Raw genomic sequence first — 21,177 nt, forward strand, 5'->3', positions numbered from 1 at the left:
ACGCAAGGAGAATATATGAGTAGTGGCGTACTGTGGGCCAACAAATAAGAGGGGGCTAGATAATGGCGTATCGGGCAAAATTTATAAAAAGTTGCGAGCGAGCAAAAATTATTACCAAAAACGAAATCAAATTTCGAGAGTTGTTTTTTAATATTTACAAATGATATCATATTCCACCCTTATCTCCTTCCTTTTCTCTCAATTTTTGTATTCTTGCTCGTGACAAATGGGGGGCAAGCGCTCACGTACAAGCCCCCACCCATCTTAACGCCACTCACAAAATAAGGATAGGGAAAAGTGGTGAATTCGAGAGTGGAAGAAGAGGAAAGTTACAGTATTGTGTTGTGACATTGCTTCATCTGATTCAGCCTATACCATTGGTAGGCATCATGTAAAATTGTGGTATCAAACAATCATGGTTTATCTTGATTTTTTTTTTTGGGGGGGGGGGCTATCAATTCCAAATGTGTAAAATATGAAATACCCACCAACACACAGCCTTAGGTATCGACTAAAAGCTTTGGGGTAAAGACTAAAAAATCCCGTAAAAATTCAGTATAATGCATGTTTTGAAATTGAGTATGTTTTTATACCCCTTCCCCTTAAAGTACATTAATATAAATGAGTAGAACAGTATATAAATCAACTTAATGGATGGGGATATCATCGCATCAAAGTAGGTATGATATTATTTAAGGGGAATCCAACCTAAGTCATAGAATGTGTGAGAGAGGAGAAAAGTGTAAAACAGAATGGTGAGAGTTTGACAGACATCGGACAAGCAATAATAAGGCTATGGCTGTTAACAAATTGAGATCCCTAAGACTATATGTAATTTCAAATTGACAACTGGGTACAAGTGTTAGGGACAACTTTCCCAAAAGCTTTGTACGTAATCATCATGAATTGTTGGATTTCTCCTCGGTATCTATTTCCCTGGGGGTGGGGCAGTAAAAAATATAAGCAATAGCAAATTGTTTATGCCCTCATGAAAGAAAAATATAATTTAAGTCAAATTTTGAAGAAAAAAATATTTTGTCATCTTATTATAGGAGTAAATGGAAGAAAGGCGGTATTTGCCTTACATCACTATGACATCCCAATGCACCCAATTAAAAGTATCCATGTATAATAATTACCAATTTTTACAACTTATTATTTTTTTCTTGTTGCTTTTATTATTGTGCAAACTCCAACCTATCTAATTGTCTTTTTTTTCTTTTTTCCTCGAAAAATTGTTTATTTCGGTTGGATTCCCCTTTAAGAATATTTTGAATTGTAGAAACTTTCACTGGTCCGTGAAGGCTAAACCAAAATCCATCTGGATTGAAATTGGGTTTTTCTTAGCTTCATTGCTATCTACTGAGTTTAAACAATGGAAATTAATGAGATTGGTGATATGTATTTCTCTCTGTTTGTCTGTCTGTCTGTCTTTCTCTCTCTCTCTCTCTCTCTCTCTCTCTGACAAAAATGTGCACAGTACAAGTCCTTAAAGCCAGACGATAATCTGTCGGAGATAAAAGGTTCACATTTCACAATCGAAGTAAATTTCACAAGAAATAAACCGAAAGTAATCGTTGAAAAAAGTACTGTTTATTAGATTCCACATTTCACCGGCAATTTCATCTACATAAATATGCAATACATTTTGTTAACATGTGATAAATAGTACGGAGTTTAAAATTGACATGAGCTCGTTTTCACGTGATGAATATGTACATTATAAGTCACTTTAACTGCAGTTAATTTTCCTTTTGAAATTGAATAACAAAGACATTATATAGTGAATTATACAGTCTCATTTTGTTAAGTGCAAACATACAAATAGTCAGGGGCCTTAGCAAAATTTTGGGGACAGAATTTACAAAAGCGCAATTTTTTGCATGTGGGTCCCTGGTATCAAAAGCATTAATACTAGATAGGGTGCCCCGAAATCGATGAAGGGCACCCTATTTTAAAATGCTAATTTATGCAAATTTTATGCAAAAAACTCATAATTCACCATATCTCACTATAAATAATTTTCAAATGCCCAATTTTTGTGTATTTGGGTCTTCTTTTGCTAAATATTCAACTGCAGGTCGATTTTTATAAAATTGGTGAGTATGAATCAATTCTTAAGGTTAATTTATGCAAATTTTATGCAAATTATATGCAAAAACATATCTCGACATATAGAATTGTCAAAATCACAATTATTTTTCCACATGTGTCACTGGTTCCAAAAGCATTAATTCTTGATAGGATGCCTCGATATCAATGACTGGAATCCTATTTCAAAGTGCTAATTTATGCAAAATTATGCAAAATCACACTATTCACCGTAAATTACTGTATATGTATAGTACAGACCTAAACTTTTCTAGAAGCCTATTCTTTTTTTTTTTTTTTTTTTTTGGGGGGGGGGGTTTATTTTGATGGGGCATCAAATCTAGATTGATTTCTGTACAGTTCCCGAATCAAAATCAATTTTCAATGTTAATTAATGCAAATATATGCAAAATTTATGAAAATATGTGTAAAACACATTAACTATCATATTTCGAGGTTTTAAACAGAGGGACGAGCACAACACTATGCATATGAGACACTGTTACACAATTCATTCATTATGGTGACTTTCCATGCGACCAGAGGAGGGTATCATGTTTAAAATGCAAATTTATGCAAATTATAAATCCTGTGCATACCCCTTTCTTTCCCAAGTAGAGTTTCCCCCTGTCAGAAAGAGGAGGGTATATGGATCGTTCTAATGTCAGAAAAAGCTGTTTATGTTTGCCCCTCTGACAATTATGTGCATTTTTTAGAACAGGGACACATCAGATTTGAGCAAAGATACCTGATCATTCTTCTTTTTCTGTCGTCCCTTTGTTGACGGTGACCTGAATAATTTCAGTGATTTTTCTTTATTGGCTTATGAATTGATCTCTATCACTAAAACTAGGGTAACACCAAAACCAAATTCTCCCAATCAATTTAAGACCGAATCAGAGTCGAATTGGTCTGGAATAGGTCCCGAATCAGAGCATTATTGACTTCCCAAAATAATTGTCCAAATGCCTCCCGTAATTCAACCGAATTCCATCCGAATACATCCCGAATGTGGCTCGAATAAAATTTGTCGTGGCCACATTCGGGAGTATTTTGGAGGATATTCGGCTGGTTTTTAACATTTCAAGACAAGCAGAATCCCTTCACGAATGTTCCCGAATGTTCTCGTATAGGGAGAGGGAGAACAGAATAGTCCTGGATCCTTCCAAATAGATTCCGGGAGCTCCCCGAATCGGAGACGAATAAGTACCGAGTCCAGGCCATTCTGGGCAAAATTTTTGGTGTAACCCTTGCTTAAAGCTAGGGTTAGAACGGAACTGAATCAGCTGCGAATCCATCCATAACACGTATTTGGGTGGTTTCAGGAATATTCTGTTTTGCCTTCGTAAATGCGAGAAAATTTGCGAACATTCGCTGAGGAATTCAGCTCATTTTGAAATGTTCAAAACCAGCCGAATACCTTCCAGAATACTCCCGAATGTGACCACAACAAATTTCATTCGGGCCAGATTTGGGATGTATTTGGGTGACATTCGGTTGGATTAGGGGAGGCATTTGGAGATTCTGGGCAGATTCGGACCTATTTGTATCATTCTGGGCATAACTGTCCCGAACCGTCCGAGCTCAGCACATTCGTTCTGGTTCGGGTCCACAATCAGGCCATCGTTCGGCTGTAATCAGAGATATCGGGTCACATTCGGCTGAATTCTGGATACAGGTTTCTTCCAAATTTCGGCCTCTTTTCACTGTAATATTTGCTTAGTCATTGGAATACAGCTTCATACATAAATTATTGTTAATTTACATAATATAACACACTTTTGCATGGAAACAGGATTTTCAATAGCATGTTTTGCTGGTAAAATTAAAGCTTTTGAGTTGATAGAGGTACTTCAAATTAATGCTTGGCCCCTTTTCCACTGTTAATACCCATTGGAATGGGATAATTTATACATACATGTATAAAATAATTGCTAATTTACATAAATTAGCATATTTTGCATGAAGACGGGACTTTCAATAGCACCTTTGATAGGGAAAATTAAAACTCTTGATCTGATAGAGATTTTCTTTGAGTTTGGTTTCTTTTTATTCCTTTATACTAATTTTCACTATTCATGCATAAATTAATTGCTAATTTACATAAATTAACATATTTTTGCATGAAGACACAATTTTCAATATCATGTTTGAGAAGGAAATTTAAAGTTATTGACCTGAAAGAGACTTTCCTAAAGTTTGGTATCTCTTTATTTACTTCTATTAATTAATTCCTATTGGCATATGGCTTCATGTATAAATTACTGCTAATTTACATAAATTAGCATATTTTTGCATGAAGACACAATTTTCAATATCATGTTTGATAAGGAAATTTAAAGCTATTGACCTGAAAGAGACTTTCCTAAAGTTTGGTATCTCTTTATTTACTTTTATTAATTAATTCCTACTGGCATATGGCTTCATGCATAAATTACTGCTAATTTACATAAATTAGCATATTTTTGCATGAAGATGCAATTTTCAATACCATGTTCTGTGGGAAAAAATGAAGCTATTGACCTAATAGTGACATAGGGAAAGTTTGGTGCTTTTGTAAACTCTGTCCCCAAAACTTCAAATTATGGGCCTAAGGCCCCTGACTAAAATGAGAATTTTGTCCGAAAACTCTGTAAAATAGCAAGAAATCTTATTTCCCTTCACGTGATGTCATAAAAAGCATAACCCGTTTCCTTATTTTTTTCCATATACTTGTGCTATATATTCTATCAACATTAGGTGTGCGATGTGAGTACATAAACTTAAGAATAAAATACAAACAAATTTGTAGACTGCAAATACAGTTGAAGTTTGCATGAAATATTCATTTGTGAATACATAATTTGTTAAATAGTAGTGCACAAGAATGTGTTCGATCGAGGCTTGTTCAGTCATCTCAACAACAAGGCTCAGTTTACACATTGTGTGCGAAGTCAGCAGGATTAAAATATGAGGAGATTTAAAAAGAATGTTGCAGAGTTATGAAGCACTTCACCAATGCCCAGCTGGTGACAAAAAGAGCTGTCGGACAATAACATTTTTGAAATATAAGTAGGCCTACATTGCATTCTGTATAATCAAGGCGTTTTAATTCATATTGTCACTTTAAAAATAATTTAAAAAATAAGTCTTCTAAAATTTAAATAGATACCACTTCATATATTTCTGGTTATCATGTTTAAACTATTCTTTAAAAGTACCATATGGTAATAGTGGTTAGAACCACAAGTATTTTGAACAATTGATTGAGATCTAAATGTTCTTTGAGGTCTGGAAAAAACTGTAACATTTCAAACTTATATCAATAATAACCATGGCAATGATAAGAATAACGATTTTGATTTTCAAGCGAGCTTTTCGCAAATCGAGCAATAATGACACGTATGAACATTCTAAAAAATTATGTTTCAATTTAGTATCCGTTCCTAAAACATTACCGCAGTTCCCATGCATAACTGCTGTGACGGGTAAATACGACCCCGACAGACAATATTGGTAAAGATTAATGTTAAATTTAACTGCCAACATTACCATTATCATTAGTTGAAACGTATAGGAATTATGGTTGACTTTACAATTTCCCCCCTTTATTGAGGTCGGACAAATTCGCTGATATATTGGACATTTTGACCATGGATCTTTTTTAGGCTTGTTTAAATTGTTTGTTTATATGATAACTAAATTTTTCGATGCACAAAACTACGACTGATCGTAATTTTGCTCGTTATGGTACCTTCCTTTGATTCTAAATTCTTTTTTTTTCAAGGCTACCATGGTAGCTGCCGTTGAAGAAGTCAGTGGTTCCAGGATAAAGATTTCTTAAGAATTTTCAAATCAGCGACATGAAAATGAAAGGTTCCCACAGACTCCGCCGCATTTAATAAGCGTGCAGGATGAGACGTTAACAGTAAAATTACGGACTAACAGGTGCATAGGAGAAATGAGATAGATGGGTTAACTCAAACCATGTCACCTCAGTAAATTGGCAACCAGTTTGCTTGATCATGTCAACATTCGTTATTTCGGCGGGTGGCATCTTGGCTTTATTCGGGGTAACATTAAAGTATTAGCACTAACACTCGACGAATCGGAGTGCTTTTACAAGTGAATGGTACTCTTATCAAAGTAGACTTAGCTCAATTTAGTAAAATTAATCCGCTTCCTTTGTGCAATTTAAGAACGAGGAAAATTTCAAGTGAAATATAAAGTCTTATTTCTAAATTTTAAATAGATAAAAACTTGTTTCGATCAATCTCTTTCATTCTATCCTTCTGTCTATCTCTTCCTACTATACGACCGATGATGTAGGATTATCTCCATCATCCTGGTCATCAGGTGGGTCATCGTAGAGTTCTTCAAGAGTATCTAAATCCTGTGACTTGGCAAGTACGCCCTCTTTGTCAGCTACCCGTCGAAGAATGTCACCTTGTTGCTTGATCATCAGTTTCAAAGTTGACATCCTGGTGAAGAGAAAATTGAAAAGAAAAAATGGCGGAGCTCATCATGTGACTAGTACATATAATTTGATTAAGAATTAGAAAAAAAGGTTCAAAGCGTTTGGTACAGCTTGACATCGCTTTGGGAATGGCAGACAACAAACCACTCTACAAATATCAAAAGGGGTCAATTTTCCACTCGTTCGGCTCAGAATGATTTGGTAAATTTCCACTCGAAATCGAATGATCTAATCCAATATTCCTTCATCGATTTTCACTCGCTAGGTGATTTGGGTAACTGACTAATCGATTGCGGGTTAGATTTGATAAATTTAACTCGTGTGTAACAATCGAAATACAGACAAGTTAGGGATCCCAGTCCTTATATAAATACGGATATTATACGAATGAACATCTGTATCAAGTTGAGCATTAGTACAAGTCACACTCAAAAGTGATAGATCTTGGACCAAAATTCAAATTTGGTTTGATCGATTACCGAGTGAACATTTTGTTACTCTTCTTTTGAATAAAAATTTATTTGGCCATTATCATGTTCCCTGAGATTTTGGGATTTTACTCTTTTACAGCTTGGAAATATGACTTATACAAAAAGTACTAATGCAGCACGAGCCTGCGTCATGGCATATAATATGTATGTTCTTTGTCATTGATATACTTGAATTTAAAGAAAAACATAATAGTACGTTAAGGCCTCTGGTATAAATCTCAGCTTAAAAAGGTTATCGAACCATTCCGTTATACATGTCTGCATATAGGCTCGTATTCTCAAATCGGGTTTAATTTAAACTCTGGTCTAAACTTGTGGTTTGACTATAACCTGTGGTCACGGAAGTGATGGAATACTTACATTGCTTTATGCTTTCGAAGTTCGTCCAAGACATGTTCTGCATTTCGGGGCGCTGACTTCTCATCCGTTTCAACAAATGCAGCATCTTCTTTAGGAAAGAACTGCGTGGTTGACAAATTTGAAAGAGTCACGAAGTTGAGTGGTTAATTTTTTAGACTGGTTTCGCAAGTATCTGTCGGTACGTGCTATCTCTTAACCAATGATAAAGACATGCTCTTGGCATGGCATATTTGCAGAAAAAATGTCCGAAGGCAAATTGTTATAAGTAATTTTACATTTATATGGTAATGAAATCAAAGCGGCCAGTTGGAAAATAAGGTCTGTTTTGATGCTTTATTTGAAATTGAAAGATACGAGGAACATATGATTGAACGACTCGTGATAACATGCGTAACAAGTCGATATTATTGCCAATAATGCTCAAACAAAAATAAGCGACGGAATTTTAGAATGTACTGAGCGCAATTTCCATTGTTGGCTTTCCAAAGCATTCATTGACAGAAAATAATTCGTTACCTATCATTATCATCAATTCCATTTTCAAAGTCACGAGTCACGAGAGATTGTCATAGTTAACACATTATCCTTATTCACATCACCAATACTAATAATTATTTTCATTTCATCACCACCAACATAATCACAATTATGACCATTAATAATAACAATAATAGGCATTTGTATTGCGCCATCTATCTAGAAACAATCTATTCCGAGGCGCATTGGTATTATTATTATTATTACCCATTATAACCATCTTCATCATTATCATAATTAACAGCGTCATCATTACTATCATCTTCATCACTATCATCATCATCATCATCAACATCATTATCATCATCACCATCATCATCACCATCAAAGCAGCATTATTTTTATCCTCATAAACATCACCGTCGACACCACCACCACATCATCAACAACAAGAACAACACCATTGCCAAAACCTTCACCGCCACTCCCAACATATTCAACAACATCATTGCCCACGCCACCAACTTTATCATCACTGCCAACATCACCACCATCACCATAATCATCAACATCACCGCCGATAAAACTACCATCATCAACATTGCTGCCGACACCACAACAACCGTCATAATCACCACCACCACCACCACCATCAGCATCATCATCATCATCACCATCATCATCAACAACAACAACATCGTCAAGAACACCACCGTCACCATCATTATCATGAACATCCCCGCTGACAACACCACAACCATCATCATCAACATCACCGCTGAAACAACCACAACTATCATGCTCAACAATATCACCTCAGACATAACCACCACCATCATCATCATCATCATCACCACCATCATCATCATCACCATCATCATCATCATCATCATCATCATCATCATCATCATCATCATCATCACCACCATCATCATCATCATCATCATCATCATCATCATCATCATCATCCCCATCACCGCTGCCATCACCACCATCACCTTTATCACCGTCAATATCAACGTCTGAATTACCCTGGCTTACCCACTGTAGGAATCGCACTTTGTTCTTTGTGACTTTGATCATGAATTCAGGTTGATAGAGAAATCTCTGAAGCCAAAGAGGAAACTTTCCTTCAAGATGATATACATAGTCAGCCTAAGAGAATACCAGTCAAATAAAAAAAAAATGTAAATAACGATTGAATGAATATTGCAATCGTTATTTATTGGATGCCAAGAAGGCCCATTTTGTAAAGAGATGGTGTAGATCTGATGGTAAAATCTCGAGTAACGCCACTTTTGATTCGAGGTTACACCAACTATCTAGTCAAAGCGATAACTTGCTTGAAAGAGTTAGAATGATTTTAAGAAATGAATGAATATATCTGAATAACAAAAAGCTCAAATGGATTAATGGATACATGAGAAAATTATTGAATGAATAATTATTACAACTTTTCGGTGAACAAACTATTACAACTTTTCGGTGAACAAACTCCAACCTTTTAAATGGATGATGCTTGAACTTTGACATGTTGCAAATATTGCAAAAATCTTTGACACAGAAACGAGACCCGTACAAACTATAATCATATTAATCATGGTTCTTCATAAAAATTGACGTCTAGGAGCAAGGTTACGTCAAATACTCACGATTTTGTATTTTTAAGCAAAGGAGCAAAGCGATCGAGCCGGTTTTAGTGCGTCTTCTAACGATTGAAATAGATCTAAACCACACCTCAGATGGCATTTTGTTAAATTTGGCGGTCAAAACGTAGCTTTCAGAATTTCGTCTAAATAATTATTTGCCTATATTCTATTTGGTTTTCGTGGTTGATTATTGTAAGGTACTGCAGATTGCCGATCGCAAAAGTAGGTATGTTGAACCAACAACATAATAAAAACAAATGCCTCTCCCCAACACAAGGGAATTTGCACACAATAAAACAAAACATTTAACTTTACCTGAATAGAATTCCTCTTGATAAATGCCTTCTTCTGAATCTCATCAATATCTCCAACTGCAATACCAATCTATACAGATATAATTAAAAGTAAAATGTATTCTTTTTTTAGTTTCAATTATTGATATGTAATGCGACTCTGAAAAAATCAACAAGCCTACGTTCATACTGTATAGACAGAAAAATGTTTAACAAAAGGTTTTACATACTTTATCCTGCTTGGCTCTGATGGTGATATTTATATCCATCTTGCTTTAACCTTTTGATATTTAATATCCACTGTTGAGGGCGGTTCTCGTTGATTTGCTTGATTATTTGTAATCAAAAGAGACAAAAGAAGGGGTACTCTAACCAGCAAATAGCATAAGGGCATTTCAGCGCCTTGTCGAATTTAAAACCTCTAACATTATCATCATCACCTTATTATCATCCCAAATAATTTCATTCCAAATTGTACAATACAATGTTAGAAGTTTATCCAGTAGTTGGTATCACCAACCAACATAAGTTACAGAATAAAGTTATAGATAACCTACGAGTAAAACTTAGTCAAACCAACTGCAAACATACTTTTAAGATTAAAACGGTGGGGAAGTGACAAAAATGAATGAATGGATGGATAAATGAATGAATGAATGAATGAATTGACAAAAAATAATGTAAAAAGTTAACATTAATTAAAAACAGATCAGCGGAGAAAATAAGTGAAAAGATACATTAGTATAAAGATGAAATAATACGTAATTATATACATAATTCATAAACAAGAAAAATAAACCAATAAACGCCTGTCAGATATTACAATGAACTAATAGAGGAATAGATGATATAACGATAGCAAACCACAACCTTAATATAGATTAATACGAATCCTATCTCGTTTGACGTTTAATCCTTTTTATTGGTACTATTTGGGACTAATATCACCCTTTCTTTAATATCCGGATGCTACTTACCGTGAGATTATTGAGAACCATAGGCATGAGGAATAGGAAAGCGAGGAAGAGGATGTAGACTGTGACGCCGTAAGGTTTGAGAGAAACATCTTCGTTGAAAATATCGTCCTTGTTAAACTCGCCCAACATCATCGTGATCACGCTCAGGAATGAATATGTATTGTCGGAAAATCGGTACTACATAGAGTTAAAGAAAGTAAGATATTTAAATCGCATACGGACAGATCTATTGTAATCACGATCGAAATGGAAATTCCGCTGAATACTCGCAGATGCAATGATGCAATTTGTTTACTTTGTTATTACTTTTATTAACTATTTAACTTTTCTTTTTTGATGAAACATCTCTATGAAAAGGTGTACGATAGGTGACAAGGGTGATTTTTTCGTCAGGATATTAAAGCGGTGGTTATTCTCATACCATCTACATGTGACACTGGATATGCCTAGATTTGATTTCTTATGTGTCATATTGATTAATCTACTTATTTTTATTCTAATAGTCGATTGATATCAATCATGAACTTACGAAAATAGACACGTGCATACCCATACTTTGGAATTGATAATGCTTATTATGTTCAGAAATGTTAATTTCTAATTATTCGAGCCCAACAGACGCGCAATTAATTTCAAAATAATTCATATAAATCATATGTAGAGTCATCGCATATTTCATTCCTATATTGGCAGAAACTGAATTCTTGGTATTCTTATCATGAAAAAAGAAGTGCATATGTTTGCTCGTACTATGATGTGCTTTTTAAGTTTTCAATTACACGTTTGGTAGGTATCGTATACAACGAAGAAGGTCTACTCACTATTTTCCTGAGGCAGATCTCGAAGGTGACAGAGAAAGATACTACAAACATGATGTACACGGACATGGCCTGTTAAAAACAAAATATGTTGAATTGCATAAAAAAGGCTGAAAAGGTACAGCTGCTGATAATAAAAAACGGTAAATTTGATTTGTTTTATGTTTACTCTTCCCGGAGCTCCCATTTAGATAATGATGGAAGCTGCCGCTTATTGAAATGTTATCGAAGTTGATATCGCATGAGCTCGGCACATTTCACATCGTCTTGTCATCATATTACAGAAGCTCAGTACCAGTTCACATTTTCTCGTCATCATCTTACAAAACGTCGGAGTCATCTCATCTAAGTTCGTCACAATTCTACATAAGCTCGGCACCATCTCTCATTATCTTGTCACCTTCTTACAGAATTTCTGCACCATCTGACATTATCTCGTCTTCATCTTACAGAAGCTCGGCACCATCTCACATTACCTCATCATCTTAAAGAAGCTCGGCACCATCTGAATTATCTCATCACCATCTTAAAACAACTTGGCACCGTCTCTGATCAGCTCGTCATCATCTCACAGAAGCTTGGCATCATCTGACATTATTTCATCATCATCTTACAGAAGCTCGGCACCATCTCACATTATCTCATCATCTTACAAAAGCTTTGCACCATCTCAGATCATCTCGTCATCATCTTACAGAAGCTTGGCATCATCTGACATTATCTCCTAATCATCTTACAGAAGCTCGGCACCATCTCACATTATCTCATCATCTTACAGAAGTTTGGCACCATCTGAATTATCTCGTCAACATCTTACAGAAGCTCGGCACCATCTCACTTTATCTCATCATCTTACAGAAGCTCGGCACAATCTGAATCATCTCGTCATCATCTTGCAGAAGCTCGGCACCATCTCAGATCATCTCGTCATCATCTAACATAAGCTTGGCATCATCGGACATTATCTCGTCATCATCTTACAGAAGCTTGGCACCATGAGACATTATTTCTTCATCATCTTACAGAAACTCGGCACCATCTCATATTATCTCGTCGTCATCTTACAGAGGTTCGACACCATCTTACATTATCTCGTCACCATCTTAGAGAAGCTCGGCACCATCTCACATCATCTCGTCATCATCTAACAGAAGCTCGGCACCATCTCACCTCACCTCGTCACCATCTTACAGAAGCTCGGCACCATCTCATATTATCTCGTCACCATGTTACAGAAGTTCGGCACCATCTGACATCATCTCGTCATCATCTTAAAAAAACTCGGCACCGTCTCTGATCATCTCGTCATAATCTCACAGAAGCTCGGCACCATCTCATATTATCTCGTCACCATGTTACAGAAGTTCGGCACCATCTGACATCATCTCGTCATCATCTTAAAAAAACTCGGCACCGTCTCTGATCATCTCGTCATAATCTCACAGAAGCTCGGCACCATCTCACATTATCTCATCATCTTACTGAAGCTTGGCACCATCTCAGATCATCTCGTCATCATCTTACAGAAGCTTGGCACCATCTGACATTATCTCCTAATCATCTTACAGAAGCTCGGCACCATCTCACATTATCTCATCATCTTACAGAAGTTTGGCACCATCTGAAATTATTTCGTCACCATCTTACAGAAGCTCGACAACATCTTACATTATTTCTTCACCATCTTAAAGAAGCTCCGCAACCATCTGACATCATCTCGTCATCATCTTACAAAAGTTCGGCACCATCTTACATCATCTCGTCACCATCTTACAGAAGCTCGTCACCATCTCACATCATCTAGTCATCATCTAACAGAAGCTCGGCACAATCTGAATCATCTCGTCATCATCTTACAGAAGCTCGGCACCATCTCACATTATCTCATCATCTTACAGAAGCTCGGCACAATCTGAATTATCTCGTCACCATCTTACAGAAGCTCGGCACCATCTCACATCATCTAGTCATCATCTAACAGAAGCTCGGCACAATCTGAATCATCTCGTCATCATCTTACAGAAGTTCGGCACCATCTTAGATCATCTCGTCATCATCTAACAGAAGCTTGGCATCATCGGACATTATCTCGTCATCATCTTATAGAAGCTCGGCACCATCTCAGATCATCTCGTCATCATCTAACAGAAGCTTGGCATCATCGGACATTATCTCGTCATCATCTTATAGAAGCTCGGCACCATCTCACATTATCTCATCATCTTACAGAAGCTTGGCACCATGTGACATTATTTCTTTATCATCTTACAGAAGCTCGGCACCATCTCATATTATCTCGTTACCATCTTACAGAAGTTCGGCATCATCTGACATCATCTCGTCATCATCTTAAAACAAGTGGAATGCCTCTGGCCGTCTCACCTGCATCACGCGATTCAATATAGCAGCAGTGCTGATTTTGAAAACTACTATAACTCGCACAAGATGTTCAGTGATACTTGGTTACTCTTATTTCCACGTTTTATGAACTAGACCAATACACTTATAGAGATATGATGGCAATTCAACAAATACCCCCAACGTGGCCAAAGTTCTTTGACCTTAACATGACCTTTGACCTTGATCATGTGACCTGAAACTTGCACAGGATGTTCAGTGATACTTGATTACTATTATGTCCAAGTTTTATGAACTAGACCAACACACTTTCAAATTTATGGCTGTAATTCAACAAATACCCCAATTTGGCCAAAGTTCATTGACCCTAAATGACCTTTGACCTTGATCATGTGACCTGAAACTTGCACACGATGTTCAGTAATACTTGATTACTATTATGTCCAAGTTTCATGAATCAGATCCATAAACTTTCAAAGTTATGATGGTAATTCAACATATACCCCCAATTCGGCCAAAGTTCATTGACCCTAAATGACCTTTGACCTTGGTCATGTGATGTGAAACTCAAGCAGGATGTTCATTGATACTTGATTAACCTTATGTATAAGTTTCATGAACTAGGTCCATATATTTTCTAAGTTATGATGACATTTCAAAAACTTAACCTTAGGTTAAGATTTTGATGTTGATTCCCCCAACATGGTCTAAGTTCATTGACCCTAAATGACCTTTGACCTTGGTCATGTGACATGAAACTCAGGCAGGATGTTCAGTAATACTTGATTAACCTTATGGCCAAGTTTCATGAACTAGGTCCATATACTTTCTAAGTTATGCTGTCATTTCAAAAACTTAACCTCAGGTTAAGATTTGGTGTTGACGCCGCCGCCGCCGCCGCCGTCGCCGCCGCCGTCGCCGTCGCCGTCGGAAAAGCGGCGCCTATAGTCTCACTCTGCTATGCAGGTGAGACAAAAAAACTCGGCACCGTCTCTGATCATCTAGTCATCATCTAACAGAAGCTCAGCACAATCTGAATCATCTCGTCATCATCTTACAGAAGCTCGGCACCATCTCACATTATCTCATCATCTTACAGAAGCTCGGCACAATCTGAATTATCTCGTCACCATCTTACAGAAGCTCGGCACCATCTCACATCATCTTGTCATCATCTAACAGAAGCTCGGCACAATCCGGATCATCTCGTCATCATCTTACAAAAGCTCGGCTACATCTCCCATTATCTCGTCACCATCTTACAGAAGCTCGGCACCATCTTACATCATCTCGTCACCATCTTACAGAAGCTTGGCACAATCTGAATTATCTCGTCATCATCTTACAGAATCTCGGCACCATCTCACATCATCTAGTCATCATCTAACAGAAGCTCGGCACAATCTGAATCATCTCGTCATCATCTTACAGAAGCTCGGCACCATCTCACATTATCTCATCATCTTACAGAAGCTTGGCATCATCGGACATTATCTCGTCATCATCTTACAGAAGCTCGGCACCATCTCAGATCATCTCGTCATCATCTAACAGAAGGTTGGCATCATCGGACATTATCTCGTCATCATCTTATAGAAGCTCGGCATCATATCACATTATCTCATCATCTTACAGAAGCTTGGCACCATGTGACATTATTTCTTTATCATCTTACAGAAACTCGGCACCATCTCATATTATCTCGTCGTCATCTTACAGAAGTTCGACACCATCTTACATTATTTCGTCACCATCTTAGAGAAGCTCGGCACCATCTCACATTATCTCGTCATCATCTAACAGAAGCTCGGCACCATCTCACATCACCTCGTCACCATCTTACAGAAGCTCGGCACCATCTTATATTATCTCGTTACCATCTTACAGAAACTCGGCATCATCGAACATTATCTCGTCATCATCTTATAGAAGCTCGGCACCATCTCACATTATCTCATCATCAACAGAAGCTTGGCACAATGTGACATTATTTCTTTATCATCTTACAGAAACTCGGCACCATCTCATATTATCTCGTCGTCATATTACAGAAGTTCGACACCATCTTACATTATCTCGTCACCATCTTAGAGAAGCTCGGCACCATCTCACATCATCTCGTCATCATCTAACAGAAGCTCGGCAACATCTCACATCACCTCGTCACCATCTTACAGAAGCTCGGCACCATCTCATATTATCTCGTTACCATCTTACAGAAGTTCGGCATCATCTGACATCATCTCGTCATCATCTTAAAAAAAACTCGGCACCGTCTCTGATCATCTCGTCATAATCTCACAGAAGCTCGGCACCATCTCACATTATCTCATCATCTTACAGAAGCTTGGCACCATCTCAGATCATCTCGTCATCATCTTACAGAATATCGGCACTATTCCAAATAAGTTCGTCACAATGGAATAATAATCGACACACTCAAATAATTTGTCACAATTTTTAGGAAGTTTGGCGTCATCTCTCATAATTCGCCATCATTTTAAAGAAATTTTGCGGCAACTCACTTAAACTCACAGACCCACAGAAGTTCGTCATCATCATTATTGCGGAGCTTCTGTAAAAGGATGACGAATTTATCTAAGATAGTGCAAACGCCTGTTAGATGGTGACGAACTATGTGAGAAAGTGCTGGATTTCTTTTAAATGGCGACGAGTTATGTGAGATAGTGCCGATCATCTATAAAATGGTGACGAACTTATTTTCAGAAAGTGATGTAAGTACATGAATGCCACCGTTTCCTAGAAGCTTTGCAACATCTCACATAATCCGTCATCATTTTAAATATGATTAGCGCTAGCTCACATAATTTCGTCACAATTCTCTCATGATTGTCACCATCTGATCTCTGCTCAACTAATTGACCATAAACCATTACCATCTTACACACTGTATGAAGAATTTCTTTCAAGTATTCTTCATCTAAAATATACATGCGGCCATTCTACAATTTCGCTAGTATCGTCCTATCGTCGTCTGCTTTGGGATGGCATCACCTGACATAAATATTGATTACATCTTACATCGGCACCATCTCACAGAACTAAATCACCAAAGTTCAAAAGCTCATCACATTCTCACATACGTTTGTCAGCATATTCAAATCCCGGCACAAAGTTACGCAAATCGTCACCATCTTACACGAGTTCGGTGCCTCCTCACATGAATCGTTATCAACGACACGAGATCGGCATTATTAAATATAAATCCCAATCATCTAACACTAGCTTGTCATATAAACCGTTAGTATCTACATATTAATCTCAGAAGCAGTTCTCACAAAAAGCTCGGCATTATTTCACATAAATCGTTGCCATATTTATATAAGAGTGAAAATATCTTTAATACATCAGCTCCACACATGAAATCGTCCCGATGATATTCCGTGTCTTGTCAAGTTTTAATTTGCTTTTGATCAACTTGTATTTCTAAAACTGTTCCTTGAAATACGAAGAGTATTTAAAAATGTCGTTGGCTGTTTAAGGTATAGTATTGTGTTTGCAATATATATGTGTTTTACATACCTTCAGCAATGACGATAGAGTTTCCATGAACATAAGTACATACAGCCCAGTAGTTTTAAACCTATGAAATAAACAAAAGTTCACATATATCTAGTATCAGGCAAGAGGGTAATTTTCCCGAAAGCCATTCAATTATTATTTTTTTTATTCCATGTGTATGTACCTAAAGTTTAAATAATACTGATAAACTCAGCGAGAAGTGTTGACATGCGGTAGATTACAAAATTGTGACGCTTTGAAATTGAATAAATTGTCTGAATCTCCGTTATGCTGGAATTATCAATATGCACTCTTAATGGTGGTGTAATTTTAATAGCACCATTCAGATTGTTTAAATCACAATCAATCATACTCATTCATTTTTAAATGAAACCCAAGACCCCCCACCGGAATTGACCGATGGCATGCCAAATTGTCTAGAATATCATGACATCAAAGGTCATCAAACTGGAAGCCTGCATCAGGTAATCTAATCAAATCAATAATGCCTTTAAACGTGTTTAAGAGTATTCGAATATATTAAAGAGTCCCGGTGAATAGTTTAATAAAGCTGTTCGTAAAATTACGCACAACTTTACGCACGAGTGGAACATGTTCTTAGGTGCTAATGCAACTACACAGGGATATACTATTTACCACAAGAAGGGGTCACCAGTCGCCCGTAAAGTCATTCGTAACTTCTGAACAGCTTCATGAAACACCCGCCCGCTAATCTTACCCTTTGAAGTACAATATGAATTTGATCCAAGAGAAGAAAATGGCAATGACTCCAGAAATCCAGTTATAGGAGCAGAGCAGCTTTCCCGGTGGGTACACGAAGATCGTAGCAGTACCAAGGTTCACCCAGTCTATCGCGTTCGTGAAATCCGTAAAGTATTTCAGTCGCTTTTAATAATAAATAAGACCATACAACAGTCAATTCAACATAAAGAAAACTGAATAAATAAAGACTGTCTTGTATGAAAGCTATGATTTACTGTCGAATTATTAAATACATTTATGAAACAATCATGAGAAAATCAGGTTAGGAAAAAAATAAACCAACAGGAGTTTCCCGAATCTAATTCAACTTATTAGATGAAATCTTTGTGTCATAAAGTCGACAATTGAAGTGCTTATCATTTATCAGAGATATCAGAGATATGTATTTATATAAATGAAGTTCAAGTAAGATAAACGAAATATTATTAATCATAACATTAATAAGAATGTAAAAAATACAAGATAACAGCCATCATTGTGGGTTAAATTGTGATATTTTCAAAGCAAATGTTATAAAGGATTTTGAACGCGCCTCCATCATGCATCAATAACTTTTCTTCCAACTCATGATAAAATAAAGTCTAGTTTCCCTTCTCATTCATTGTTGACACAGACATTACAATTTAAAAAGAAATAGATAATCCTTCTAAATACCCCTCCAGAAAAAAAGAAAAGCAAAAATTTTCATCTATACCTGGGCTCGAACAAAAGTCTGGTCAGATGGCATCGGGGACATCATTCCCGAGTCTCTAAAATAATGGTTTCGCCAATGAAGATTATTGTTGCATACGTATTTTGTTCAAAATGCTGACAAGGAAACAATCAAAACTGTTCTTTCATATTTGCAATCCATCGCGAATCATTACATTAACTTATAAGGGCCCAGGGTCTCGTAACACAACGGTTAGCGATTAATCGTAAGCCCAGTATTTACGTTTAATTGTACATTGAAGTCAATGCAATCAATCGTAGAAAATGATTGCTAAGCTTTGTGTTACGGGCCCCAGATGAAATTAAAAGCCAAAAGACATACCACGACGTAGATTTCACTGAGTTCCCCCATGATAACCGTTACACAGTAAGTCAATACAATGTAGGATATGATTGCTGGTGTTGTGTTGACGAAGTAGAACGAATCCGTCTGGAATGATAACAGTTTTTATATTGATAGCTATTCCACAAATATAATGAAATATGATGAACTTCAACTTTATAAAAAAAAATGGGTGTTGTTTTATTTCGATTGCCAAAGATATTTGGCAATCCCCCTACTTTCCCCTACTCGCTCTTTCTTATTTGTCTTTTCCTTATCGTTTTTCTTGTCCCCCGTCCATTGTTCTGTTTGTTTTGTTTTGTTTTGTTTGTTTGTTTTTTGTTATATCATCCATGACCATGACCATGCATTTATCTTCCATATGTTCAGCGATTTTCCTACTATTTATGTTCCCTTATTTCGAATGATCATTTACCAAGTTTACATTATATTACGTTATTTACATTATTTACGAATTCGAGAGATCAGCGTCCAACAAGCCTAGCTTCTCAGCTGGTCTCTCTTTTCATTTCACCCCTTTCTTTTTTTTTTAACATACACAAGAATACTCAAGCTTTTAAGAATGTTAAGTTTTATAAAATGAGGATATATAAGTATCGTATTTTGTTCGTATAATTACCAAATCTTTGCAAATGTATAAGGTCGTTACTTATGTTCATTTTTGTAATTGTATTTATGTATTTGTATTTATGTATTTTTGACTTGTATGTGAAAAATGGAAAGAAAAGAAATGAAATAAATCAATAAATCTAAATCTAATCTAAATCTAAATATTATCTTAACTATTGTTTGTTAACTCATTCCCGTTTCGTTATATTTATCAGTGCACTTCCGTTAACACTACTACTTTTCAGGGGGGGGGGGGCGCTTGAAAAATAATAATAGTGGGGACTTTTATAACGTACAGATCCACCTTTCGGGGCTCATGGTCATTCAATAAAGTACAATGTACACATACACCACAGAATAAGAATACAGACCCTTGTGAACATGAAATATTATTAACTTATCATTAATTAGAGAGAAACAAATAAGTTTTCAGTTGGGATGTCAATGTCGCTGTTGATGGAAGTTGCTCAGGTGTGTATGATCAATTCGGACATTTGAATAAACAGATACTGCGAGATTCTGATCAAGATAGACTTTCTATCAATCTCATTGTCAATCTGATTATATCGGCCAATTGATCCGAGCCACTCGGTAGTGGGTTTGTAGCATTAAATAGAAACAATAAATCAGCCGCTCATTTTTTTTTTGCATTTTCTTGATAGTATAATATACAAATATATATTAGGGTACAAGAAAGTACAGAGGGAATTGTTCGTCCGAGATTGGACTCGCAATTACTAGTTTTTACCGAGGGATGATATATCGCATGATCTGTGACGTCAATAATGGAATAATGGATCATTCCATCATTGTCGTCACAGTATAGCAAATATCCTCCTTGGGCGATTTGTTTCAACATCATATTAAGAATATTTTTGGTCACATGATGCTATTTGAACCAATCACTAAACAGGATTTGATCTATGAAGGATATACTTACGGGTGCGTAGTAGTAAAAGTAATTGGCGAGAAACGGGTGTTCTGTGAGATTAAAGTAGGGGCAAGCAGGGTAAGAGTCCGACGCTCCTACTGATGACGAATCCACCGGCCCTGGCGTGGTTGACGATGGATTAGTTGGGGGTACAGTAGGATCAGAAGGAGGGTGTATACGGTATTGATCAGCCCAAGATGGATAAAGACCGGTGTAGAGTGTCATCGATACCAAGAACATGATGTAGAAGAGAAGGTCCATGTAGTAGAATAATCGTCCAAACCGATTCCTGTGGTCGGAGGAAGCAG

General features: G+C 36.6%; 1 protein-coding gene across 1 annotated transcript in view; it reads right to left on the bottom strand.

Annotated features, from left to right (window-relative positions):
• Nucleotides 1-2,818: 2,818 nt before the first annotated feature.
• The window catches only part of LOC129269483 (transient receptor potential cation channel subfamily A member 1-like), a 44,288-nt gene continuing 25,929 nt past the window's right edge, over nucleotides 2,819-21,177 (bottom strand). Inside the window, exons 18-27 of the mRNA XM_054906986.2 lie at nucleotides 20,879-21,158; nucleotides 19,309-19,416; nucleotides 18,232-18,398; nucleotides 17,514-17,574; nucleotides 11,616-11,684; nucleotides 10,795-10,971; nucleotides 9,840-9,908; nucleotides 8,917-9,030; nucleotides 7,399-7,499; nucleotides 2,819-6,551 (exon numbers count right to left, since the gene is read on the bottom strand). Of these exons, the coding sequence (XP_054762961.2) occupies nucleotides 6,380-6,551; nucleotides 7,399-7,499; nucleotides 8,917-9,030; nucleotides 9,840-9,908; nucleotides 10,795-10,971; nucleotides 11,616-11,684; nucleotides 17,514-17,574; nucleotides 18,232-18,398; nucleotides 19,309-19,416; nucleotides 20,879-21,158 (1,318 nt within the window). The 3' untranslated portion in view covers nucleotides 2,819-6,379. The remainder of the gene's footprint in view (nucleotides 6,552-7,398; nucleotides 7,500-8,916; nucleotides 9,031-9,839; nucleotides 9,909-10,794; nucleotides 10,972-11,615; nucleotides 11,685-17,513; nucleotides 17,575-18,231; nucleotides 18,399-19,308; nucleotides 19,417-20,878; nucleotides 21,159-21,177) is intronic.

This window comes from Lytechinus pictus, chromosome 10, assembly GCF_037042905.1.
Source record: "Lytechinus pictus isolate F3 Inbred chromosome 10, Lp3.0, whole genome shotgun sequence".
In the NCBI taxonomy this organism is placed as follows: domain Eukaryota; kingdom Metazoa; phylum Echinodermata; class Echinoidea; order Temnopleuroida; family Toxopneustidae; genus Lytechinus; species Lytechinus pictus.